Consider the following 27,774-nt stretch of genomic DNA (forward strand, 5'->3'; position numbering starts at 1 on the left):
CTGGAAGTACTGGAATGTCCAGTATTCTGGGAATGCATGAGTGGCCATCCTTCATTTTAAATAAAATCACAATTTATCCATAAACCCGCATGTATTCATCAATTCAGTAAAAAATAATTTGCATAATGTATTTTGTAGCGTTTGGGAATTCTTGGGTAGCTTTAGGGAATTCTCACTTGCCTGGGTAGATGAGCTGCCCCTGGCTGAGCCTGAGCGCATACACCTGTTATTGCTCTTCTGGGCATATTGGACCCATGACCTAAAATTTTTTACTGACTCATCATTTGCACATCAGGGTCCCAATGCACTCAAAGCCACACTCCGCATTGTTGCACCAGATTTACACTAATGTGACTTCATTCAATGGACTTCGGTGGACATTGAATTTGTAGAGTGCTGTCCTGCAAGGGGTCTTAGTGTGTATATAAATGCTTCAAATTAAAAACAAATAGAGGCATAGGTAAACATTATGGTTATATGTATCTTCACTAATAAGTAATGTCTCTAAATCCTGATGTGAGGACTTTGGTAACTCAGACAGAGGTTAGGGGTTTATTACAGGAGTGGGTGGGTGAGGTACTGTGGCCTGCAATGTGCAGGAGGTCAGGTGACATGATCATGATGGTCCCTTCTAAGTCTATGAATCCATAATGGAAATGGCTTGTTTGAATTCACTGGCAATAAAATTTGCAGTAGATTAGGGTTGTCTGCTCCCTACAGTTACACAGTAAAGGAAATTGTGGGCTGTAGAGTAAAGCCCAGTTGGTTACATTTGACTCTCAGACCGCACTTTGGGCAGCCTGGATTATTCAAATAGCATTTGCATTAAATTTATAGCAACAGATTAAACACAGCCATGAGGATATGGCAGTTCTGAAAGCTACTCCTTTATTGTTGACATTGGGCTTGAGCCTAATTCATGGTGTTGATTATAATGACTCAGAGAAGGTCAATATTCTAGTCAATATTACAGATAAATAGCCTGCAAAATTCATTTTAAAAATATGAAAGTTCTCCTTTATGTTACACGAGCACAAACTCAAATGCAATACATTTCCAAAATTGCAAAAATTCCTGGGCTTTTAGGGCCAAAATGGACTATTATAATCATCTGGTCTGCGCTTCTGCATAGCATAGTTCATATAAACTCACCCAGTAATTTCTGCATCAAGTCCATAACTTCTGTTTGAACTTTGGTATATCTTTTAGAAAGACATCCAGTCTTGATTAAGAATGTGCCACATCCCTAGGTAAGTTATTCCAATGGTTCGCTATCTTAATTGTTACAAATATGCACCTTATTTCTAGTCTGTATTGGTCTATTTTCAGCTTCCAACCACTGGATTTCAATATGACTTTTGGTGCTAGATTTAAGAGCTGTCTACTATCAGAAATCTCTTCCCCATATAGGTATTTTTGTCAATGATCGAGTTACATCCTAAGCGTCTCTTGGGTAAACGAAATAGACTGTGCTTCTTTACTTTCTCACCATAAGGCATGTTTTCAAAACTTTCAGTCATTCTTTTAGAACTTTTCTGAAGCTTTTCCAGTTGTTCAACATCCTTTTAAAAACGTGGACACAAGAACTGGATACAGTACTTCTGTAATGGTCTCACTAATGCTGGATACAGAGGTAATACTACCTCCCTAACTCCTACTTGATAATCCTCTGCTTATACATCCAAGGATCTTATTCATCCTCTTAGCTATAGGATTGCACAGGGAGCTCATATTTAGTTAAAAGAAAAGGAGTACTTGTGGCACCTTAGAGACTAACCAATTTATTTGAGCATAAGCTTTCGTGAGCTACAGCTCACTTCATCGGATGAAGTGAGCTGTAGCTCACGAAAGCTTATGCTCAAATAAATTGGTTAGTGAGCTGTAGTTCACGAAAGCTTATGCTCAGATAAATTGGTTAGTCTCTAAGGTGCCACAAGTACTCCTTTTCTTTTTGCAAATGCAGACTAACACGGCTGTTACTCTGAAACCTGTCATATTTAGTTAATTTATCTCTTCAATATACACATAGTTGGTTATCTACTATGATCTCTCTAAGTCCTTTACAGTATCCCCTCATTCCAGGAACTTCTAAGTGTGACCTCTGTTCCATGTTCCTAGAGGTATTACCTTGCATTTTGCTATTTTTAAACGAATGAACTCACCTCACCAAGTGATTGGTCAGTATAATGACCTGCCCCCATCATTACTTACCACTTGATCAATTTTTGTGTCATCTTCATATTTTACCAGCGATTATGTTTGCTTCCAGATCACTGATAGAGATATTGAATATCACTGGGTCAAGAGCAGATCCCTGTGAGACCCCACTAGAAACCCCACCCAAAGGATCGGGATTCCCCACATATGATTGCTTTTGGGGATCTGTTAACTGTAGAAAACTCTTGAGTGTGGATTATTATCATTCGTTTGAAACTCTGCTTGTATTTAAAAATAACAGCACAACTCTAATTTGTATAGTTTATAACAAAGCTATCCCACAACATTTACATGACCAAATTCTAAATTTATGGACTTCAGTGGAATTACTCCAAATTTACCCAAGTGTAAAAGAGCAGAATTCAAGCCCTGATCAAATTTGCACTGAAGTCAATGGACAGGCTGCCACTGACTTCAGTGAACTTTAGATCCGGCTCTTAGTCCACAGAGTTAAGCAACAGCAGCACTACATAAAACATGAGGTATAAGCAAGAGAAAAAATCTTATTAGATGGTATTTGAAAAGAAATGGGGAATCACTGAGGCAGAGGCTGACTTCAGTACTACAAGAAGAGTAAGGCTTACTTCATTACTACAAGAACTGTTCTTTCTTGCTTTTGCAAGTCCTTCATTTAGGAGAGACACATTTTTTAAAATAGAATAAACCCTATTAATTTCCTCCTGGTTCTACACAACTGTATCCCAGAGATTTTGTTTGAAACCACAAAGGGAAACAAAATTAGCTATATCTGGAAAAAAAACTACTTCCATCAAAACAAATATAAATAAAAAAGCAGCTTGGAGGGTTTTCCCCAAAGCATGTTCTTTGTCTCCAACATGGTCCATTTGGTTTTGGGGCTGGTTTCTTTTGCAACATAATATCTATCTAGAATGGAATTAAGAGCTATGTCATTGTTTTTACTAGTGTGTCTGGGAGTGTGAATCAATGTGTGTAGTTTTAGTGTTCCAAACCACACCCCTTGGATACAGACACAAAAATCATATTAGGATGTTCAGAGGGGGTTTTTTGGCTTTGATGTAGTATTTTTTTGCTTTGTTTTTGTGTGTGTGTGTTTACAGTGATGTTCTAAATTATAGGATTTGAATACATGCAAAGATAATTGTTAGAAGTGCTGCTCTGGCTGTGTTTTCAGTGCCAAAATGCTGTTATCTTTATAGTTCTATTAAATGAAAACTGATGTTTTTTAGGTGGGGTTTGTATTTGCAACCACTTTTTTTCAGAGGAGAACATCCCCCATTCTCTGATCATTATATGTATTTTGGGGGCTTTTTCCTACTTCTTTTTTCCTTTCTGAAACTTTTGAGAACAAATTATAGCAGATTTTTTGGTTTAGGGTTTGCATGTGTTTTTTCTTTTGTTTTTTGATATTGTGCAGCCTTTTATTTATTTTTTCCTTGGAAATCTTACACTGAGATACAGTCTGTAATTTAAGTCAGAAAAAACAGAAACAACATTCCCCCTTCCCTCCAGTGTACAAATAAAACGAGATACTTAACAAAGGTTTACTTACATGGTTAATTATATATAACAAAACTTCAGTGTTCCCAGTCCGCTTTTACTGCAAGCCTCTGAAATTCTATGCCCATCTTCTTTGTAGCATCATGGGTAGCTCTTTTTCTGGTCAGGCAGAATGTTATTCATGTTGACAAACCACATATCTGCCGTGGGTCTTTCTTTGTAACATTAACACTATTACTTTGATCAGTGTACTGAAAAGTGCTTGAAATTGTGCTTTCCCGGTATCCACAAGAAAGCACTGCCAATCCTGGAGGGATTGTATTTTACATGGATCTGTCCCATATTACATAAGACCAGCTTTCAGGATGTTTTAAAAATAGCCCTGTAGCGGGGTGGTTACCCGCGTCAGCCCTAACAGGGTCTGAAGCCAGCCCAGAGAGAGGGCTAGGGCTGTGGGGAAAAGCCCAGCCGGATTAAGGGAGCAGCCGCAACTGTGGCCAGCCCAATCAGGCACAGCTGGCTCCTATAAGAGGCTGTAAACCAGCAGCCTGGTCAGTCTCTCTCTGCTTGTAAAGGGAGAAGGGCCTGGCTGCAAGGTGCCAAGCAGGACAGCTAGATTGGAGCAGGGCTAGGGAAGGGCCAGAGGAGCTGGGAGCTCCGGCCTGGAAAGCCTCAGGCTGCAGGCCAAATAGGTGCAGGGTTGCAGAGGGGCAGCCCAAAGGTAGGAGGAGGCAGCAGGTCCAAAACTGCCTTGCTGGTGATGAGTGACGTATACACTGCAGTCTGCCCCCAATACAAGGGGCTAAGTGGGGCCTGGCAGTAGCCCAGACTAAGGCAAAGTGGGGTTAGAGGGTGGGGGTTCCCCTGGGTGGGGAGACCCAGAACCTGAGACTGTGGGGGTGTTGCCAGAGGGCAGCACCCCAGAGAAAGGGGTACCAGGTCCTGGGAGGGATATGGGGGCCAGCAGTAAGGCGGATCACCGGCCTGCAGAGGGCACTCCGGTGTCTGGATGAGCTAATTCCTGATGCCGCTGGGTGAGTCCGAATCTTTACAAGCCCATATTAGAGACTCATTGTCCATGGCTCACATGCAGGTGCACAGGGCTGGGGCATGAGGCTGCAAGGAATCTTCACTCAGCCTTTGAGTGCCCAGGTGGGTTGTAGTCAGTTGCAGTCCCTGTTTTTGGAGGAGCACCGGAACAGCTACATCCAAGCACTAGTGTGGGGCACATACGTCATCTAGGTAGCCGGGGTGAGTGGGGCTGCAAGGTATGGAGCAGAGGCATGGTCAGGACTCCATCCTTTCTTCTGCACTGGTGCACACAGGGCAGGGTACACGCTAATATGAGCTGGCTTTTCATGTGTGCACACCAGCGATCCCAGATTTCCTCTCCAAACTCTTCCTGAGGCAGTGTGGTTGCAGACTCCTGCCCTACTTAGTGCATGCCTAAATAACCCAGCCTAGACCTTGGAATTGGTCAATGAACTGGCCTGTCCAAGCAGTGTAGCAATGCAAATGTTACTACAGCACAAGTAAACACTGTGACATAGAATCATAGAGTATCAAGGTTGGAAGGGACCTCAGGAGGTCATCTAGTCCAACCCCCTGTCAAAGCAGGACCATCCCCAACTAAATCATCCTAGCCAGGGCTTTGTCAAGCCTGACCTTAAAAACTCCTAAGGAAGGAGATTCTACCACCTCCCTAGGTAACCCAAGGACAACAGATCCTCCACTTACAAAAACTGAAGCTTTGCTTCTTTAAAAGGCTCCAGAAAGCACATACCTTCCCTTTATCCGACTGGATGAATGATGTATGTTTCAGTGAAAATGGTCCTTTTTTTTACATAAGAAAAAACAACCCCACAGATGTTAAAGGAGGGGTTTTGTTGTTGCTGTTGCTTTTAGACTAAGATTTTTTGTTAAATGGAAAATGGATGAAGTCTCGTTATGTGGGACATTTTTAAATTGAGGCTTGATCAAATAACAGTAAATAGATCAAATCACCTAAGATCTTTTTCATTTCAAATTTCAATGCTTCTGTCCAGTCCATGTGATGAACAGGGTGAAGGGATGGTCTTGTGGACCTTCTGTCTGAAATGGCATTTCACAAGCATGCAGTATATGGAAATACATTGTGACATTATAGCTTACTAACCAGATAAACAGCATGACTGGACACTATTCATTGGCCTTTGCTATTCTTTATCCAGGTAATGTGATATATAACCTTCTCTTACAAACTCCTAAACAACAGTTGAGGGCCTTTGCCATGAAGGTAAAAAAACAATTTAGGGGACCCTCCTTTTAAACCCATTTACTGCTTTTGGGGATGTATCCTCCTCCCTGGATATCTTGCTTTACTACATCTCCATTGATCTGTTAAAATAAACAGCTTGTATCCTAGCTTCAGTACAGTGCCTTTAAAAAAAAAGAAAACTTGGAAAGCTGTCACATATACCTGTCTCCAACTGGGCTACTTCCCTGGGAACCTCCTCAGGCCCCACAATGCCTGCTGAAGTGGCTGCTTTCACATAACTTCTTTACAGCCAAGAGCAAACAATGAAAACACTCATTTCTGTTACGGGAACTTCTGCATCATAAAAGTAAAGCACTGTGTGCAGAGGTCAGGTTGCAGGCTGAAAGCATCTGTGTGGCCTTGTATAGCTTTAATCAGAAACAGAACTTCAAAAATGTTTTTGTTTTGTCCACTTGCTCAGATAAAGCAAGAGAGTGTGTTTCCATTTGACTCCCTGTTTTCAGTTGCTCATAACTTTAAGAAATTCTCTTTTGCTATTGAGATTCTCCAGGTTTGGTCTTAGACTAAAGATATTTTTTGCAGTTATAATTTAATCTGTTCAGCTGTTTGAGTTATACAAGGGTAAAGACTATTCTTTCCATACAGTTTTAAAGACACTGCTGTAACTTGATTTATGGGCCTGATCAAAAACCTATTGAAGTTATGCCATTGACCCAGTGGGCTTTGGGTCAGGTCCTCGGGGTGAAATCATAGTCCCATGAAAACCAGTGGGAATATTGTCATTGTTTTTAATGGGGCCAGGTTCTTACATCCAGTTTGGAGTTTTACACATATGGTATTTAAAGTATGCAAAATATTTAATTTCCAATAAGAACCAGGTTTTGGACCAATATGTGTTCAGACTTAAACAAAAGAACACATCCAGTATATATATTTTTTTAATTATGGACCTGATTTTGAAAGGGGTCTCTCAGTTTGGCTTCCCATTTAACACCCACAGTTTTGGAGCCACAGATATTTGTGACCACAAATTATGTGATTTGCATGGCTAGCTACATGCGATGTGGGCCCTACATTCAATATCTACAAGTTGTATACTAACAGATCCTTGAAAAAATGATTTTCTTGCCATTTCTGGACTCACCTTTACTCCTGTGCATTTTTGAGGAATAGGGTTACTAGGCGTCCGGTTTTCGACTGGAACGCCTGGTGGAAAGGGGACCCTGGCTGGCAGCTCTGGTCAGCACCGTCAAGCGAGCTGTTAAAAGTCTGGTCAGCAGTCCTGTGGGGCTAAGGCACACTAGTCCCTACCTGTCCTGGCACCATGCTGTGCTATGGAAGCAGCCAGCAGGTCTGACTTCTGAGCAGGAGGGCCATAGGGCTCTGCATGCTGCCCCTGCGCGGAGCACTGGCTCCGCACTCCCATTGGCTAGGAACTGCGGCCAGTGGGAGCTGGGGGGGAGGGGGGGCGGTGCCTTCAGGAGAGAGCAGCGCACGGAGCCTTCTGCCCCCGCCTAGGAGCCAGACCTGATGGCCACTTCCGGGGTGTAGTACAGAGCCAGGACAGGTAGGGAGCCTGCCTTAGCTCCACTGCGCCACTGACTGGGAGCCGCCTGAGATAAACCCATGCCCCAACCCCTGCCCCAGACCTGAGCTGCCTCCTGCACCCCAAGCCCCTCATCCACAGCCCCACCCCAGAGCCTGCACCCCCAGCCCAAAGCCCCTACGCCCTCCTGAATTGCAGCCCCCTCCTGCACTCCGAATCCCTTGGCCCCAGCCTGGAGCCCCATCCTTCACCCCAAAACCCTCATCCCCAGCCCTACCCCAGAGTCTTTACCCCCTCCTTCACCCTGAACCCCTCATTTCTGGTCCCACCCTAGTGACCGCATCCTCAGTTAGAGCCTTCACCCCTTCCTGCACATCTGCCTCAGCTCAGTGAAAGTGAGTGAGGGTGGGGGAGAGTGAGCCACCAAGGGAAAGGGAATGCAGTGAGCAGGGGGAGGGGCTTCAGGGAAGGGGCTTGGCCTCGGAGAAGGGGTGGGGCTAGGGTGTTCGGGTTTGTGCGATTAGAAAGTTGGCAACCCTAGTGAGGAGCTGAGAAAGCAGAAAGTGTGTTTTTGTGCTTGTGTGTGATCATGTGGTGATACAGACACACACACGCACATAAATACAGTCACAGTATTATATACATGTCTGAGAGTGTGCACACACATTGAGCAGCATTTAATGAAAAACTATTTATTTTCATTGAATTTTTTTCCCCCACACCCCTCTTAAAGAAGTAGAATCAGTTGCAAACAACACAGATATTAAGACATAAAGTACTATTATCTCTACTGTCCTTCACAGGCAGCTATGTCTGGAACAGTAGCCTTGGAAGATACTATTCTTCCATGGAATCCTAAAATCTGTGAGAAGCAAAATTCTGCAAGGTGGAGTAGAGAGAGGAAAATGTGTAAATAGATTGGCAGGTGTAGATGGCAGAATACAGAAATGTGCTTCTGTTGTCCTCCAAGTTTTGAGTTACTTTCAATAAAGGCTGAAAACGCTGTAGAGAAAATAAATGAATTAAAGAGGACTAGTAATGTCGTATTATAAGTAACACATGAAGTGAGGAAATTGACCCAAGTGTCTCTGAAATCATCTTGTTAGATTATTTATTTTGGCATGTGTCAAAGATGGGGGGGGAAAGCGTGTAGACTGAAACAGATGATGGAGAATGATGGTAATTTGGTTTCATAGCATTCCCAAGGGTCATTTGAGGTCTTAGGAAAGCATGTACAACAGGATTTGTACTGCGGTAATTGGAGGCTTTCTGAGAAATTTTAAAAAATGTTTCCATTTGTATTAGGACTAGGGACCAGTTTTTAACTCTGAGTTTTAATGCACATGGGGATATTACTCTTGAGTCAAATAGCAATTTACAGATGACAGCCTCTTAATTGAGTGGTTGGATTTTGCATCACTAAAGCCCCCTGTATATGGAGGCTTCAGAAAATGTATTCATGAAATTATTTGGTCTCACTCCACTTCTTTGAACATCACCACAGGTGTCAGTAATTGGCACCCTTGCTGACAGTCTTACAGAGGATTAAGAGGGCCATGAAGACTGAGCTCTTTTCTTAAGGTCAAGGTTGCGACACCTTGGTGGGAAAATGACGAGAAACCTACATTTATTTCTGTGGATAAACAGAGGAATTTAGTCTCCAGGACTGTCAGCCCCGTACCTGTCACAAGGACTAAAATTCAATTGCTTTATATTTTAAAGAAAATAGACACCTTTGTATGGTGTCTTGTGACTGTTTCATCTTTGCTTGCTTGGGGCAGTGTTAATTTCAGCCTATGCAATGCTAATTTGGCTCACCGTGCTTGGGTCTCCTGCACAAGGGTTAAACATTATTCTGCACCTGGCATTTTGAAAAGCTGTTTACCTGATCATTTCAACCCTATCTGTACATGTCTATGCTGCTGCGTACGAGAGCTGGGGTTGTTCAGTGTTTACATTGGCCTCCACTTACTAAATTTTATTGACAATTCATATTTTTTGTATACTTTAGAGTATAATTTTGTAATTGCCTAATAAGATACCCACAAAATCTTGGCACTTATAAAGTACAGAGTGTTCTGAGAAAAAAAATCATAAAAGAATTTCATACTTTAATTTTATGTGGCATTGTTCATCCTTGAGGAGGTCTCAAGACACCTTACAAAGACTGGTTTCAGAGGAACAGCCGTGTTAGTCTGTATTCGCAAAAAGAAAAGGAGTACTTGTGGCACCTTAGAGACTAACCAATTTATTTGAGCATGAGCTTTCGTGAAGTGAGCTGTGGCTCACGAAAGCTCATGCTCAAATAAATTGGTTAGTCTCTAAGGTGCCACAAGTACTCCTTTTCTTCTTACAAAGACTGATAGCCTCATCGTTGTTTTACAGATGGGGTGACTGGGCTCAGCCAAGTTAAGTGACTTGCCCAGAGTCACGCAGCTAGTCTGTGGCAGTGTTAAGAACAGAACCCAGACCTCCTGACTTGCAACCCTGTTCTCAGTCCAGCAGATCACAGCTGCACACGGGTGTATCTAAAATATTCAGGCTGGCCATATTTGTGTTGTATTCACATTCAGAAAAAAGCAAAGTCTCTTTCTTTTAAAGATTAACCCATGCCTCAAAGTTCAGATCTGGATCTCAGCTTTCTTAATGTTTGGAGGAACACTCTGACTCAGGGGTCTGATGTGGAAATATCTGTTGTTGTTGTTGTTTTGGCTTTTTTTTTTCTTTGCAGCCCTTTATAAATACGGAATGCTGCAACTATTTAGGATAAGTGAAAGTTTACACGTGCGGGCTGTGTATGGAAGTGTATCTAGCACAGTACATAAGGTATCCCAAGAGAGATCAGTAGTGTCACTGATGTTTGAAATATGTTAGCATCAGTGTTGTTCCCTTAATTCTTTAAAAGGGTGTATGTGGGATCAAAATTTGTCCCTCTGAGTGCAAGAGAGAGTGAATACATCCAGCTTTCAAGAGGTTATTTCTCTCTCACACACACACATGCATCCTGCTGAAATCTCTGTTTAGAGACATGAATCCTGCATTGTCTGTGTATATCTCCTTTGCCAATCCAGGCTTTTGTGGACTAGACAAAATTATACTCCATTATAATCCAACAGATGTAGAGTATCAAGATGTATTTAGTCTTCCCAAATTTATTATAATAAAAACTCTTTCCCACCCCACCCCCCCTCTCTGGCCAAAACTGATGTTTTAGAACAGAGTTAAAATGACAGCATCACATTCAGAAAATGATAGGGTTTGTCTTCTCAGAGTATAGCTTTTGTAAGCAAAGTATTGGAGATCAATGGCACTATTCATAAAAAGTTACGCCATTTCCTTCTCTTTCAAAACATTGTATTTGGGAAATTTTTCAAGTGCTTCTTTATAAATTAGTAATTTAGTGGGTTTGGCGGGGAGGGTTGTTTTGTTTTTAATTATTCTTACCTAATTTATCCAGCACAAAAATGATGAGCCAGATCCTCAGCTGGTGTAAATTGGCATAAAGAGGTTCAACGACTCAGTAGAACTAGATCTACTTACATCAACTGAGGATCTTGCCCTGTATCTTCTGTGCAAACAGAAGTCAAGGAAGAGTTGCTATAAGATGGCCCTAAACTTCTTACTATCACTAGGAACACTGGTGGCTGAGGCCTCCCAAAGAGTGTCAAACAGTTCCCTACCTTACAAATTTGCATGTCATCCTTGCGCAGGGCCATTCTAATCTTCTCTGTATCATTCCAATTTTTAGTATATGTGCTGCCAAACAGCAGGTGACTAGTCACATACCCTTGCTTGGGGGAAAATCTTTATTGCAGTATTGTGTCGTTCTGTGCTCCTCCGAGGCTGACTGTGTTCTTGTTTTGATCCATGGCTTATGACCATCTGAGTTGAAAGTTGTCAAACCCCTCCCTACCTCCAAAGTGCTGGGAAGGAAGTGGGTGCTGGGTTGCCTATCGGAATGCTGTCTCTGGACCCTGTTTTGAAGCTTCATTGTTTGCATCACACCTGTGCTCATACACGTCCATACTGCCCAGGGACTGCTGCTGGAAGGGAAAAAGGAGCGCTCTCGTCCTCTTTTTCCATCCCCTGAGACTATTAGAGGGATATCTGCCACTCTCCAGCCTCTGTGTTTTGGGTCTTCCCATTGACCAGCTCCAGCGTCTGAGGTTCCCTGTAGCTTTCACAAGAGGCATCAAAAGAGGGAAATCAGAAGGTTCTTGTCAGCATTACTCCTCTCCATAGGGGCCTATGCAGCACCAATGAAACCAACCGGGTTTTTGTTAAATTCTGCACCCCCACTCAGCAGCAGCAGATGCACAGAGCTGTTTTGCTGCAGATTCAGGAAAACCGCACTCCATTGGTTCCCTCTTGCAAGGCTTTCGTTGCAACCATAAGAACTAGAAATGTACTTTTTTAAATTAAAGAGTTGATTCTGCAGAAATTGATGGGTTAGGTCTCCTTATTTGCCACAGGTAGGATTTGTCAAGCCCTGACAATAATGCGTTGGCAGATACGCAGCAGGTATCTTGGTAAAATTGTACAATGGGATTTGGAGCCAATTTTGTCAGGTCTAATATCGCTCCAAACTACCTTTAAGGTAGAAAAAGACATACATTTACTTATTCACAGATTGTTAATGTAAATCTCTGAAAGGTGATCTACTAACTCAGTAATACTTGTGATTTCAGTGGCTGATTTAAAATTTTTTAATACTTTGTTGGTCAGTGCACAGAGGCCGGGTGCCATGAACAAGTGCTCCTCTGGGAGAGAGTCCTGCTTATTGTGTGTCCAGTTCTGAAGATCAGTGTAGGTTGATAGGCTACTTTGGCTCCAAGACTAACCTAAGTTTTGTTTGCTACTGATCATTTGTATTGGATTGGGTACAAAGAGATCATTTTAAATGCACACCATTTTAGGGTCAGATCTTCCACCTACACCCACTTATGCCAGCTGAGAATCAGGGTCTTTATTATGAAGTTTGAAGAGATAACATTTCAGTTGGCCGAGGAAAACAAAAGGACAAAATTCTGCTTGTACATCTCCATAGCAAATCTCAACTCCGGCACTCCTCTCCCTGACATATACAGAATTCCTATTAATGACACATTCTGCAATGTATTTCAGTACTAAATAGTGTTTCCATCTTTCTGCCTTTCTAATAAGACTCCTGTGATGATTCACAGTTCTCAGGCTTGAGTCAAAAGGACTCAAGGCAACTTCTTAAATATGTAAAAGTTGGGGCTGCTGAAGTTTGAAATCAGAGTTCAAATATCTTGTCTGATTAAGGGATGTTTCAATCAATGAAACAATCTAGTTCTGAAGCAAATATGAAAGAGCTGCATAGTACTCTTGATCCTCTCACACGATGTGCAGACATCAGAGAATTGTGTGTGTGGCTCAAAGACAGTAAGTAACCTTAAACATATAACGCAGTTCAGTGACACAAGGCTTACATTATGTAATTACAGTGGACCATATTAAAAAGATCCCCTTTGCTAACAGTTGCCACACAACAATATCACATACCACCATATTATCTTATACTTATCACTGTGATACATGAGCCAATCACCTATTTTAAGTATAGGCAAAGTAGTGTGGTATCTGATACCATTTTGTGGTGACTGTGGGAGAAGGATAACTCCTTAATGGTGATCACTGTACTGAGAAATAAAAATGTTCATTGTTAGCTCTGCTTTATTAGGCTATTCTTTCTACTACAAAAACATCCATTGTGTAGTGAATCTTGTACAGGCGTAATTTCTGCATCCCTGGCTCTAACATCCTGGTTGTTTCCTTAGCTTGTGTTGTGTCTTCCCTAAGCACAAAAAAGCTCATCCTTCCAGTGTAGCACTGAAAGATTTGGCATCCGCTTTTGATTGCAGTCATGGTGACTGCAAAACAAGGGCCCAGTTCTGCTCCTGCTGAAGTACATGAAGTCGCTCCAGCTTCGCACCAGTATTGGTGAGCTCAGAATTGGCCCTGGATCTGCATTTGTAAGGTGGCTGCCACCGAAGTGTTCAGTGTTTGAATGTGTATTGTTTCATGCACCGTTCCACTTCTCTCACTTTTGTTGGTGTGACACGGAGAGAGGTGTTAATTTTAGCTATGGAAAAATAACCTGGGGAATGATGGGATGAATGGGGGGTGGAGGAAGGGGGTGATCAGAGAGGTTTCTGTTATGTAATACTGAATTGAACAGTTAGATGAGCTGTGTTATAACAAGCATTTCGCACAAAAGTACTTGAAGTGCCATTCTTTTGTTATGGTTAAATGCACTGGGGCAAATTTTTGACAGTTCCGCTAGTTTGCTAAAGAGGGGATAATAGAATGCCAAGCGAGTACTAATTTTTCTGTCCCCCCATCCTAAACTTACATAATCTCAGCAGTGCTCTGTGTGGAGCCACTTGCCTCCCCACTGAAAATGTAGACTTAAGCATCATTAAGTACATTTGTGCTCCAAGGCAAAAGTATGTCAGTACAACGCTCACCTCAATCAGGCATCCAAACGTTTATCATGGCTAGAGCTGTGTGAACCCTGCAGGACTCAGTTTGTTTGAGGTTCTCAAGCTGAATCCTGCAGCTTTGATTGGCAGGGGCAGGCAGCAAAACAACCCCTGTCGGCTTGCATGGAGAATTGGGTTCAATAAACTCAATATGTTCCACTGCCCTCACTGTGTACCCTTGCGTCTCTCACCTCTGGCTTTTTGAGCATGTGTCAGGTGGTCATTTGCTTTGCCTAAGCAGCCCAGAAAGGAGCTTCAGGCCATTCAGAATATGCCTTTTCCCCAATTCATAAAGGCTCTTTTGAGGGACAGGACCTTCTTTGACCCCCATGGTGTGGCATGGAGTCCTAAGCCTGCAGCTTCTACTACAGATGCACGCCGTATTGAGCTGGAACTGAAGGAAGCCCTATATTTCCTTTAATGGTCTTACAGGGCACAGTTGTTTGGAAATGCCTAGGGCTCCCAATCTAATGCACTAGGCATTATGGGGTTTCTGTCAGCCTCAGCTGAGCAGAATGTGAGGCTGGCAGTAGTAAGCCTAAACAGCTAATAGTCAGCACTCCCTTCTGTTCAGTGGAATGGAAGAGCTTGATGGCTCTAAATTCATGACTTCATGTGTTCTAATGTGAAGAGTGACCATAGGCATAGCATTTGGGGGTTCCATGGCTCAGTAAATTCAATACAAATGTGTTTAATTCACAAGAGAAAAAAAATTTAGTTTTTAAACTTCCAGTCATAAAGCTGGGATCTGAAAGTAATGCTGGGTCTTTATCTTGCATCATCATCAGTATATTGCCTCTTCATCAGCAGTAATACATTGCCTAGGCCAAATTATGCCCCGAATTACATTTGTGAAGCATTATTAGATTGCCTTGTGAGGTTGCACAGGTATAAACGAGGGCCTAATTTGAACTGCAGTATTTTTTTTCTGAAGATGATGCATGAGAAGGACACAGTCTGATAAGTTTGTAGCATTGGGAGTTTAGAGGAAAAGACACTCCCCACCCCCAGCAATTGGAGCAAATTCCAATACGGTCGTCATTTTGAGACAATTAATATGCCATAAAAATCTACACTATCCTTTTTAGTCACCTTCGGAGCAAGGTTCCATTTTAATAGAGTGTGACATTAAATCCATGGCCATTCACCATGGATTTTAATTTTGTTCCAGGTACGAAACTCCTGGGGCTGCTTAGATTTTGGGTCCCAAAATCAGAAGCCACCCACTGGGCTCTCTCCATGACAAAAAGTAGATGATGGAGGGATATTCGTTCTGACCTACCTCTAATCCTAAGGAATGTTGCACATTCCTAACTAATTACAGTTATTAGATAGCGGGAAACACAATATAGAAGTGGTATCGCTTTTCATGACAATCTGTGCTTACACTTCATTTATATTGATTTAATGCTTATAAAGGTGGCTGGACAGTAGCTGCCCATTCTGTACGTGTTCATCCTTGCTTCATGCTGCTTTCTTTCTCCCCACAGTTTGCCAAGGAACAAGTAACAAGCTGACCCAGCTGGGGAACGTGGAAGACCATTTCACTAGCCTGCAAAGGATGTATAACAATTGTGAGGTGGTGCTTGGCAATCTGGAGATCACGTATGTGACACGCAATCATGATCTTTCGTTCCTGAAGGTTAGTGTAGCTAATCACATTGCTCTGATCCAGCATTCAATGTACATTGGTGAGATCCACACAACCTCAAGAGAGTTTAACTCCTAATCGAGATATTTTTCTAGTCTGAGTTACCTGTTTAAGGAATTGAATTGTTTTTTGAAGGGGAAGGGTCAAATATATATAAAATGCGGTGGCAAATGTAAACCCTGTTCAAACACATAGTTGCTGATTGTCAGTTAGAGGCATCACAGAATGGAATTCTAAAATACCTGTCTATCTAGGATATGCTGTACTTGTATCAATGATTTCACAGCACCTAACAAGCAGTTTTTCTCATGCTCATCACCCACTGCTCAAAAGTAATTATTTTAAATGAGAAGTATTGCACTCCTGTTCCCCTCCTCTCCCCCCTCCCCCCATGCTCCCAGGGGAAATGGAAAAGCTCTGCACTGTGCCCTAAAGATAACCAGATTTGAGGAGTTGTGAGACCAGTGAAGCAAACTGCAGTGTTGATGGCTTTTCACTGAAAATGATCATTAGCTTGATCATTCTATTGCCTTGATGATACCTGGCAAAAGATGTAATCTCCCTAATAACTAGAAATCAAGACGTGTAACATCAGCATCCATCATTACTTGTGTAATATGTTCCTGCACCAAGTAAACCAGCTGCGTTCTGTCCAGACAATAATTTTGAGTGACCTTCAAGGATAATCATAGACAGTAATTCATGAACTACTTTCCATTTCTACATTTGTCTCATGCTCATTTCCATGCACAAGTGAACTATTGTTGGGAGGGAATTCGAAAAGAAAGGGACATAAATATTTTACTGCATGTATTGAAAAAAGTGCTTTCTGGCACGGCACAACCAGATAGCACAGGAAGGTTGTGGAACAGCTGGGAGTAGAACTCAGCTCTTCTGACTGCCAGTTTGATACCTTACGCACTAGATCAGCAGTTCTCAAACTGTAAGTCGGGACCCCAAAGTGGGTCGGGACCCCATTTTAATGGGGCTGCCAGGGCTGGCGTTAGACTGGCTGTGGCCGAAGCCTGAGCCCCACTGCTCGGGGCTCAGGCTTCAGCTTCAGCCCTGGGCTGCAGGGCTCAGGTTACAGACCCCCTACCTGGGGATGAAGCCCTTGGACTTTGCTTTGGGGCTGCCGAGGATGATGGGGCTCGGGCTTTGGCCCCTCAGCCTGGAGCATCGGGGCTCAGATGGGTTAAGACTTCAGTCCCTTCTCCTGGGGTCGTGTAGTAACTTCTGTTGTTAGAAGGGGGTCGTGGTGCAATGAAGTTTGAGAAACACTGCAATAGATCATGCTTCCTCAGATTTGTGCTTTTGAAATAGTGTTTTCAATACTCAGTTTATTTCGTGCTTGGTTATCAGGTTACAATATTTTTGAATGCAGAGAGATTATGGGATTAATTATATCAAATATAGCTCACCTGTGTGTAAAAAAATAGAGCTGTGGGTTACCAGAGATTTATGGGTGGGTCACTGATCTGAGTTCTGAGGTGGTGATTTTTTCAAATGAATCTTGTTTTCCTCTCAGCAAACAGCTTGACACAATGACACTAAATGTTTTTGTTCCTTCTAATTTTCCTCAGACCATACAGGAAGTTGCAGGCTACGTGTTAATAGCACTCAACAATGTGGATAGCATTCCACTGGACAATCTCCAGATCATCCGAGGAAACGTGCTTTATGACAACTTTTACGCACTAGCAATTTTATCCAATTATCAGACAAATATAAATAAAACCAGTGGACTCAGGGAGCTACCAATGAAACGGTTATCAGGTAAGTGATGGGGCAGACAATGTGATTCTGAACTGTTACTTTATTTGAAGCAAACTCCCAGATCTTTATGAAAAGCTTCATTTAAGAAGCATTGACCTGTAGAGTCCTATTCCGAAGGAGATACTCTGAATGAAGTTAAATGTAGTTTATCCAAATACCTGCCCACTTTATAACTATCCAGTTTACTGGTAGTGATGGAAAGTTCCTTGTTTTACAATGCATCAGCCCAGGACATCCGGGGGTTAATCAACTTAGGCGCTATAGAATTGCAGAGTAATGAGTGTTGGCCCAAAACTGAGAGGTTTTTGGTGCCAATTTGAGATGCCTTAGAGGGGGCATGATTTTCAGAAAGTGTTGAGAACCTCAAAGTGCTTCAATCTGAGCATCCAAAAATGGAGACACCCAGAATCACAACTCACTCTTGAAAATTTCAGCCACTCAGTTTTGACACCGAGTTTTGCATTTTGTGCACATCCATAATTTCTATTGGCTTCACTGGGTTGCGGGGGGAAGGGGCAGAGGGTTGTATATGGAAAGGCTGCAGCACTGGACCCTTATTCGACAGTTAGTTATGCTTTCTTTCAAGTGTAATAATATATTGTAGATTGTCCTTTTCCATTAACATGACATCTGATTGTGTTTATCTCCTTTTCAAGAAGGAAGGAAGAGAGCAATCATGCAATTGCTTCATTTTTGTCCTGTTTTTCTTTTGCAGAAATTCTTAATGGAGGAGTTAAAATCAGCAACAATCCACAACTGTGCAACATGCAAACAGTTCTGTGGGACGACATTATTGATTTGAACAAAACACCTGCAATGCTGTTGGATTATCAAAATAATCTGACTGATTGTAAGTATATATTTAACAAAACAGTAGTCACTCCATTAAAGACAGCAGTACCATCAACCTACTTATTGCATTATAGAGCTCCATTTCTGCAAACACTTTTATGTAAATGCATTGACTTCAAATCCTGTTCACGTAGAAACCAATTATATTTTGTAATCAAATTTACGAGGACCAAGATTTGGACCTAAGAGACTGATACAAAGCACACTGAAGTCAATGGATTGGCTCCCATTGATATCAGTGGGCTTTGGGTTGGGTCTTAAATATGTGCTTCTTCAGTGAAAATGATACACCAATGTAATGCATACATATTTTCTTTCCAATGATTTTAAATTTACAGCGTGAGATCCTGATTCAGCAAAGCTCTTAAGCGTATGCTTAACTTTAAGCATGTGGGTACTCCCAAGGTGCTTAAATGCATTGCTGGGTTGAGGCCCTAATTCCTATTTGTGAATATCATGAACTCTACACATGGTTTGACAGTATTAGGAAATCTTTGCAAAAATGAAGACCAGAAATGGATAAATAGCGATACTTCAGATCAGTATAGAGTATGTAGCATGTAAATTTGAAAGCTTACATGACATGTATCCATGCTTATATCTGACCCAAGCCAGTACTGTTAATCCTTTGTAAGATCTAAATTCAGCTCAGAAAATTTTAAGAGGGGAGAAAAGAGATGTGGGGTTTTTTTTTTTTGTTTTTTTTTTTTAAATTCTTGAGCATTTTTGGCACTACAGATTGGCACAATGTTTATTTTCTGATCTACTTCCGTGAGAAATTGACTAAGTACTAACAGACACACTCTGTTGACATACACCCTGGAACCCCATTGCAGTCAATGGGATTGCAGGAGGTGTAAATCGGCGCAGAGTTTGGCCGTGAGTACTATGGAAATTTTAACCTTTAACTTTTAAACTTGAATCCCTTTGGTTCAACAGTAAATCAGTCAGTTATTAGACAAATATTGGCACTTGTTCAGCTATTTTGGCAGTGAGGGCGTTGGAAAGAGCCATGTGTTATTAGCTGGACAAAACTGTCCTAGAAAGAAATACTCCTTAAATATAGTAGTAAGTTTCAGATAATCTGTTCAGGCAGCCATTTTTCTTTTTAAATAATGAGCATGCAAGATAATTGTGTCCCTGGGATTTTACCTGTCATTAGAAAACAAACAAAAATAAAAAGCAAAACAAAGCAACAAAAACAACAATAAAAAAGTAAGGGGGGAGGGGAAAGGATTGGCAGGCCTGTACTAACTCTACAGATTAGTTAGTTTTGTTCACCCTTACTTGTTTTCATTAATTGTATGTGTGCTGCATAGTTCAGTGCTGAGAACTACTTTTGTCAGAGCTGTGGAGACAAAAGCAATTAAGTCAGAGTGCAAATTACCTTGTGGTTAGAGTAAATGTCACCAATCATTTGCAAATACAGTCATATTTGTTTTGTTGTCAGCAGTGTATTATTCAAAAACATTGATTTACATGCCAAATTACTATCTGGCCATGAGTTCTAACCATACAGAGTTTCAAGGTGAGGAGGCCAGTTAGTCTTTCAGTTTTCAGTTCCCAGAGATGATGTACTCGTTTCAGATTCCATTCTACCCAGTTCTAGATGCAGATTGCAGATACACATACTCTTCAAGTTAGGGCTCTAATTCTACCTGCTGACTGATTACCTACAAATCTACAGTATCAATAGCAAACACTAATTGGCAAGTTCTTAGTTTTATTTATTTTATATAAGAAACTTTAAAAATATAGAATTCTGATTTTTCCTTCAGAAAATCAGCTTTGTTAATTCAGCATTATATACAGCATTCTTAACTGAAGTAATAGTCCAGTAACATATACATGTGGCTGAAAAGTTTCAGATTAAAAGGTTGAGCTACTTCTGAGAATATGATTAGGAGAAAATAAGTAATTTTGCTTGTGTTAAAATAATTCTTTCAACCATTTTGTTGAGAAACTCCATGCTTTGGAGCAGGCATTTGAAATTTGTCAGGGGGTGGGGCATTGCCCTGGTGTCAGGAATGTGCCTTTTGCCATCCCTCTGAACTTTCATCCACATTTAGCCAAGTTATTTATAAGCCTCTGAAAAATCACAGTTCACACATGCTCAGAAGAGGCTTGATATAGTATGACAGCCATATTCTCTGTATTGGACATGCTCTCCTTACAACTCCTGTGTGCCAACCAGGCTGTGCATGTGCCATCCCCATAAAATAACTGAGCCCTGGTCTACAGTACAAACTTATGTGAGTAAAACGGTTTCTCCAGGGTGCAGAAAATCCACACCCCTGAGTGACGCATTTATATTGACCAAACTCCAGGTGTAGACAGCTCTGGGAGAGCTTCTCCTGTCAACACAGCTACCGCCTCTCAGAGAGGTGGAGTACCTACAGTGATAGGAGTGTCACGCTGTCTGGAGTGGTTCACAAGTGTGAGTGCCTGTCTCAGGGCAGACTGTCAGAAAACAAGGGCAGACACCCCAGACTGATGGTATATTCTGTTATTAGATTTCACCAAGCCAATAACAAGTGTGAACTCTTGGATCACTATACCAGTCTTACCATGGAGTCACAGGCAGTCGGCTTAGCCTCTCCAGCCTATCTTGTCACCCAGACAAACTGAACTTAGTGATGATGGTCACATAAACCAAAAATCACACCCCATCAGGTTTCTCCCAGTCCCAAATGGCCACTTACTCCCAGATCAGTTGGTACGCTGGATCTTACACCAAAGACATTGCTGGCAGCCAATTCTATAGTAAACTAACTATAGGTTTATTAGCTAAGAAAAAAGAGTTATTGGGAGGTTAAAGCAGGTAAAATATAATAACAGGTGAGTCCAAGTTTGTAAGTCCAAAACGATAGCAGAAATGTAGTAATCTGGCAGTTTCCCAAAAGCCTTTTCCAGGGCTACCCAGAATAATTCTGGAGGTCTCCGTCTACTCATTCAGTTATTCTGCCCTGTTAGAATCCAAACAGTCTAGAAAGATCCTTTGAATCAGTACTGATAGCGTCTTTTCACAGACAACAATCTGACAAGTATCTGAACCCACACAATGGTCGGTTGCTTTGAATTTAGCACTCCTCTTCATTTGCATTTGATGAGTTATTTAGTTACAGGGATATACACAATGTAAATGCCTGCCATTACATTATAATAGGAATAGATAAGTGAAAACAGTACAAGTAACATTCCATTAGTTTTCATGAAGTTCTAACACCTGACTACGCTCTTACATTAACACACACTTTGATCTATTTAATTATAGGGCATGCTTAATGTAATAGTAAACAGGATATAGATAGGCAAAAGCAATGCAGTTAACATCTCCTTTGATCTCCATTAAAGCACAAGTGAATTGGCCTGAATATATACTAATACATTTAACTCCTTTGATATTCACACACAAGTGAATTGGCCTATGTCTCTGACCTGAGCTGGTCTGTCAGTATTCTAGGGAGAAGCTCTCCTGTCGGCATAGGTAGTGTCTTCGCTAAGCACTACAGCACTGTAAGTGTAGATGAGCCCTGAGTATTCTCCAGCCTAGAGCTTCAGGGGCTAAGCAGAAGTTTCCTTTCAAGTGCTTCTCTCCGGTGCTGTGAGCCACTATGGTGCCTAGCACTGAAACCAAAAGCAGGCAGAACAGGCACAGAGGACCAGGGAGAATAAGAATAGAGGGAGACTGATACAGGAGCTGGTGGTGTGGAGAGGGACAGAAGTTGGAGAGAGTGGATATGAACAGAAAGGGACAAAGTTAGGAGCTGGGGATGGAGAGGAGCAGAGAAGGACAGACAGGCAGGTGGGGACAGGGAAAGAAGGGTTTGTAACCAGTAAATTACACTCCCCTCCAAAGCCTGGAATAGAATCCAGTCTCAACATTTCTCTGCTGTCAGCAAAATAGTTATGAAATCCACTGGCAAAGTATGTGTCTCCTCTTTCTCTAGTGGCTGATCCAATTGGATAACTGCCTACTAGTACCATTACACCATTAGCTCAAGCAATAGAGAGGTATCTGCTCTGGATTGAATATCCCAGCCCTGCCAATGTCCTATGCTGGGGTCAATCTGGTTCCATATGATAGAATTTCTGGTTTTTCAATTTGCTTCTTTAAAAACGTAGGGTATCACATACAAGAAGAGTACGCTAGAAGAAAGTTACAGTGGTAAAGTCAAGCAATCAAACATTAGGAAATGCTAGACTTAAGATGTTGCTCCATCTCCCTCGTGCTCCACCCTTCCTGCTGCCCCTCTACCCATATATGCATATGCATTAAGATGCAATTAATTACAGGATCATATACTGTTTTTTCCACAGGACCCCTGCCTCATTCAGTACACAGGGTGGACAGTGCTTACTGAATGGCTATTTCATGTTTATTTTTATCCTCATCATTCAGTGTGTGGCACAGAAGCTCTCCTGTAGCTCTAGTAACAGGCATGTGGGGGATATGTTGTGACTTAAAGACTAAGATTCAGCTCCTAACAGCCTTGGTGTGTTATCTAACAATTGTCTGTTACATCATAAAGGTTTTCCTATCAATTTAACATTTACATTTTAGGTTCTAAGTGTCATGCAAATTGTACAGAAGACCACTGTTGGGGTGCCGGCATAGAGAACTGCCAGACATGTAAGTCCACAGATTAATTTAAAATATCCTTGACTGTATGCCCTTAGGTATTTGTTTGTTTATTATTCACTGAATACTGTCCCTGTCACATCCTGATGTGATGACAAGTGTTTTACAGAGAACACTGTGCTCCCCTCCACTGCCCTGAGGACCCATAAGCACACTGTGGACCTGGGTGCTTGCTCCCCTAGCAATCAGTCAGGTCTCTGAGTGATAGTTAATGATGATCCTTGCGGTGGTAACTTGCACTGTGTTTTTGCATATGAACGCCCCCCCCTCTTCTTGTATAGCAAACAAAAAAAAGGCAAACAAAAGCCATTGCAGCTCCTCACTGAGTGGACACATTTGTGGAGAGAAAGGAGGCCTGGTGAACAGCACAGAAACCCCAGAATAATTTGGAATGGACCAAGATTTCTCCATGAATGCTCAGCCTTTGTGTGACACTTTCAGTTTTAGAAGCTGTAATGTGAATTTTCTCCACATCTTTTGTTTCAAGTAGAATGACTGTGTATTAACATACAAACTCTTACAGAATTTTTTAGGCTGAGAATGGGAATAACTCACCACTACTGGTGGTGGGGTTTTTTTGTTTTTGTTTTTTTTAAATCCCCTTTGTAGAATTCCTTCCAACCTGAATACCAGATATATGCTGCAGGCATATAAAGCAAGTCCTGACCACTCAGAAAATGAAGTGATGGCCTTTAAAGGGTGCAGGGCCCAGGGGATTCACAGCACAGGAGAGGTGTCCTAATTATTTATAGAGCACTTCGGAATCCTTAGGCACTCCAGTCACTCATAGGCTGAACACGCTTTACCCTGTAATTTTGCATTTTGGATGCTTACCCTGGGCATCAAGAGAACAAGAAACACAAGATGTTTAGAGACACTTAAAGGTCTTGTGAGGATTTTACTTTTCAGTATATGATGACTGATGGGGAATGTACTTTGAATACTTTTTGTTTCTTTTGATAGTTTATTATTTCACTGCTTTATAATGTGTAGTCTGCATGCAGGGAAATGCTATGGGTTCTTGTTCTTTTCTCGTACCAGCTTTACACTAGCATAATTCCACTGAGTTCAGTACTTCTGATTTAAAAGTGACAGCAGAATCCAGCCCTACAAATGTATTTAAATCTGAGCATCTTGCTCACAATTCAGGTATCAGGCCAGATCTACATAGCTTCAAGAGCAGGTTGAAAAAAATCACTCCAATGTTCCTCTCTTTCTCCCCCACCCTCTATTTTTCATCAGTTTCAAAACTTTTCAGCCATAGTCAGTCCTTCACAGCTGCTCATAAAACACCCTATACTGGATATTGTGGGACTAATTCTGCAGTTACTCTATACACATTGATGTAAATAGTGGTTCTACGTGCAAAGTACTTGCAGGATCATGTCCACTGTTAACATGGTGTCCAGAGGTAATACTAAGCTTTAGGCTTAAGAAATTGAGATCCTAATCCTGCAAACATTTATGTATGGGCATAAAGTTAAGCATGTACATATGTGTTTCCAGGATGGGGTTTATTTAGCAATTAACACTCATTTTGTTAAGCTGTTTATGAATCTGGCCAATGAGAAATTCATCCCATAGGTGGGACATCTTTATGTTATATTTCTTTCCATCCTTGAACATATGTGGAATGTACTGCACAAAATATAAACATTTGCTATGATATACTTCCAGTGGGACGCTTTTGTCAATTGTTCTCAGAATGATGAGCCGTTTTACACCCCTGCTGATGCTTACGAAAATGATATGAAAACTCTGTTGTAAAACAATGTGTCTTTTATCTCACTGTTCTGGTTGTGTGGAGGAGTTGCTGCTAGACCAATTATGTGTATTTTGGAGATAATGTTTCCTTGAAAATGTAGTATTTGGTTACAAATATGAGATCACAAAATAATAAAGCTTAGGTGCAAAAGTTTAACAGAAAGAAAAAGTAAATAATAATAAAACAAAAAAATAGAAGAGGAAAGAAACAAGCCTATACTGGTTGATTACCCTGTAGCAGAGTACCATTCTCGGATGAAGTGAGCTGTAGCTCACGAAAGCTCATGCTCAAATAAATTGGTTAGTCTCTAAGGTGCCACAAGTACTCCTTTTCTTTTTGCAAATACAGACTAACACGGCTGTTCCTCTGAAACCTGTCATAAGTGTTAACTGTGATTGAACTGCAGTGTGACTGTCAAGGTTCCTCCCCCACTCTGAACTCTAGGGTACAGATGTGGGGACCTGCATGAAAAACCTCCTAAGCTTATCTTTACCAGCTTAGGTCAAAACTTCCCCAAGGTACAAAATATTACACCCGTTATCCTTGGAATGGCCGCTACCACCACCAAACTAATACTGGTTACTGGGGAAGAGCTGTTTGGACGCGTCTTTCCCCCCAAAATACTTCCCAAAACCTTGCACCCCACTTCCTGGACAAGGTTTGGTAAAAAGCCTCACCAATTTGCCTAGGTGACTACAGACCCAGACCCTTGGATCTTAAGAACAATGAACAATCCTCCCAACACTTGCACCCCCCCTCTCCTGGGAAATGTTGGATAAAAAGCCTCACCAATTTGCATAGGTGACCACAGACCCAAACCCTTGGATCTGAGAACAATGAAAAAGCATTCAGTTTTTACAAGAAGACTTTTAATAAAAAATAGAAGTAAATAGAAATAAAGAAATCCCCCCTGTAAAATCAGGATGGTAGATATCTTACAGGGTAATTAGATTCCAAAACATAGAGAACCCCTCTAGGCAAAACCTTAAGTTACAAAAAAGATACACAGACAGAAATAGTTATTCTATTCAGCACAATTCTTTTCTCAGCCATTTAAAGAAATCATAATCTAACACATACCTAGCTAGATTACTTACTAAAAGTTCTAAGACTCCATTCCTGGTCTATCCCTGGCAGAAACCAGCATACAGACAGACACAGACCCTTTGTTTCTCTCCCTCCTCCCAGCTTTTGAAAGTATCTTGTCTCCTCATTGGTCATTTTGGTCAGGTGCCAGCGAGGTTACCTTTAGCTTCTTAACCCTTTACAGGTGAGAGGAGCTTTCCCCTGGCCAGGAGGGATTTCAAAGGGGTTTACCCTTCCCTTTATATTTATGACAGTGACTATTTCTGAGTTACAAGAATTTTTAAAATATTTTAACTTCTCTGTGCCCATTAGGGAACTTCATGGCTGACACCATGCTGTACACCAGTCGTTCTCCACCAGGGGTCCAAGGCCTCCTCAGGGGGCACGAGCAGGTTTCAGGGGGGCCGCCAAGCAGGGCCAGCATTAGACTCACTGGGGCCCATGGCAGAAAGCCAAAGCCCTGCCACCTGGGGCTGAAGCCTGGACCCTGAGCCCCGCCACCCAAGGCTGAAGCTGAAGCCTGAGCAATGTAGCTCTGCGGAGGCCCTTGCAGCATGAGGCCCCAGGCAATTGCCCTGCTTGCTATCCCCTAACTCCAGCCCTGGCTTTTACATGCAGAATACCAATTGTCATGACACAGGTGGGCTGTGGCGTTTTTAAAGCATGTTGGGATGGGCCTCAGAAAGAAAAAAATTGAGAACCCCTGCTGTACACAGTAACCACCACTCAGTGGGTTAGGAATCAAATCCTCCTGCTTAAAAAGCACCTCCCTGTTGAATCTAAGGAAAATCAATTAGCCATGAAGGATACATAGTTGAGTGGTTCTGGTTCTGTCCTGCCCAGTTCTGGTTCTCTCCTGGTTCTGTCCTGCCCAGGGCAGTGGTGCAAACCCACATTAGTCAATGATTGATATATTTTTTTCCCCATTATTCTAGTCAGGATGATTTTGATACTAAAAAATTGTTGCAGGTGATTTACTTTGGTATTAGAAACAGCTTCTTGTCCAAAATTTTCCTCTCGCTTATATTGGCTCAAACCCGATGAGAGTTGCATAACAACAGAGAGGAAAACTTAGTCCAAGTATTGAAGTTTAAAAAAATAGTGTAGAAGGCATATGAAATAATTTGCGGGAGAAGGGTTCCTCTGCCAACGTCAGGAATGTGTTTAGTATACTTAACACAGAGGTTGGCAAAATACGGCTCGCAGGCTGGATTCAGCCTGTCTAACATTTCTGTCTGGCCCCCTCACGCTCTCCGAGTCCAGGCCACTAAAAGTCCCATGGCACAGCAGGTCTCAGACAAGCTGCCTGCCTACCATGGCCCCACGCTGCTTCTGGAAGTGGCTAGCTGCTGCTGGCAAATCTCTGTGCTCCACATGCTGCCCCCAGCCCAAGCACCATCCTCACGGAAACCGGCCAATGGGAGCTGCGGGGGCGGTGCTTGTGGGCGCAGGCAGTGCACAGAGACCTGCTGTCCCCCTCCCCACCAAGGGGCACACAGAGATGTGCCAGCAGCAGCCAGCCGCAGCTGCTTCCGGGAGCGGTGTGGGACCACAGCATGCAGGCAGCCTGCCTGAGCCCTGCTGCATCACTGGCCAGGAGTCGCCTGTGGTAAGCGCCTTCCCCTGGTCAGAACCCTCTCCTGCACCCAAACTCCCTCCCAGAGTCCACACTCCTCACCCTGTCCTGCACCCCAACATTGTGGACCAGCCAAGAGCTTCCTCCTGCACCCACACTCCCTCCCAGATCCCGCATCCCTCCATTAATATAGTAGAAACGTGTGGCCCATGACGACTTACCAAAATTCATGGGGTGTCCCCCCTGTGAAAATTATTGCCCACCCCTGACTTAACAGGAACCTTAATGACACACAGAGTATGTACTTTAACCTGTTAATATAAAGCTGGTCTTCCCAGCAAGCTGATATCTCAAAGGTTGCACCAACTGATATTTTTATCTCAGTAAAACTATTAGATACAAAGGTCAAATTCTGCTGTCT

General features: G+C 42.2%; 1 protein-coding gene and 1 non-coding gene across 5 annotated transcripts in view; one reads left to right on the top strand and one right to left on the bottom strand.

The window, feature by feature from the left end:
• EGFR (epidermal growth factor receptor) overlaps positions 1-27,774 on the top strand; it is a 244,290-nt gene that overhangs the window by 149,602 nt on the left and 66,914 nt on the right. For 2 of the 4 annotated variants that reach the window (XM_075125595.1, XM_048839091.2), the window contains exons 2-5: positions 15,496-15,647; positions 17,240-17,432; positions 18,148-18,282; positions 22,849-22,917. In XM_075125595.1, the coding sequence (XP_074981696.1) occupies positions 15,567-15,647; positions 17,240-17,432; positions 18,148-18,282; positions 22,849-22,917 (478 nt within the window). In that variant the 5' untranslated portion in view covers positions 15,496-15,566. Of the gene's footprint in view, positions 1-15,495; positions 15,648-16,489; positions 16,600-16,742; positions 16,851-17,239; positions 17,433-18,147; positions 18,283-22,848; positions 22,918-27,774 lie in introns of those variants that run through there. The other 2 variants (XM_048839092.2, XM_075125596.1) reach the window with 2 other exon arrangements.
• LOC125633099 (U6 spliceosomal RNA) lies at positions 11,165-11,268 on the bottom strand. The gene has a single exon (XR_007355487.1). It is a non-coding gene; the product is annotated as a U6 spliceosomal RNA (small nuclear RNA).

Source organism: Caretta caretta, chromosome 2, assembly GCF_965140235.1.
Source record: "Caretta caretta isolate rCarCar2 chromosome 2, rCarCar1.hap1, whole genome shotgun sequence".
Taxonomy (NCBI): Eukaryota; Metazoa; Chordata; order Testudines; family Cheloniidae; genus Caretta; species Caretta caretta.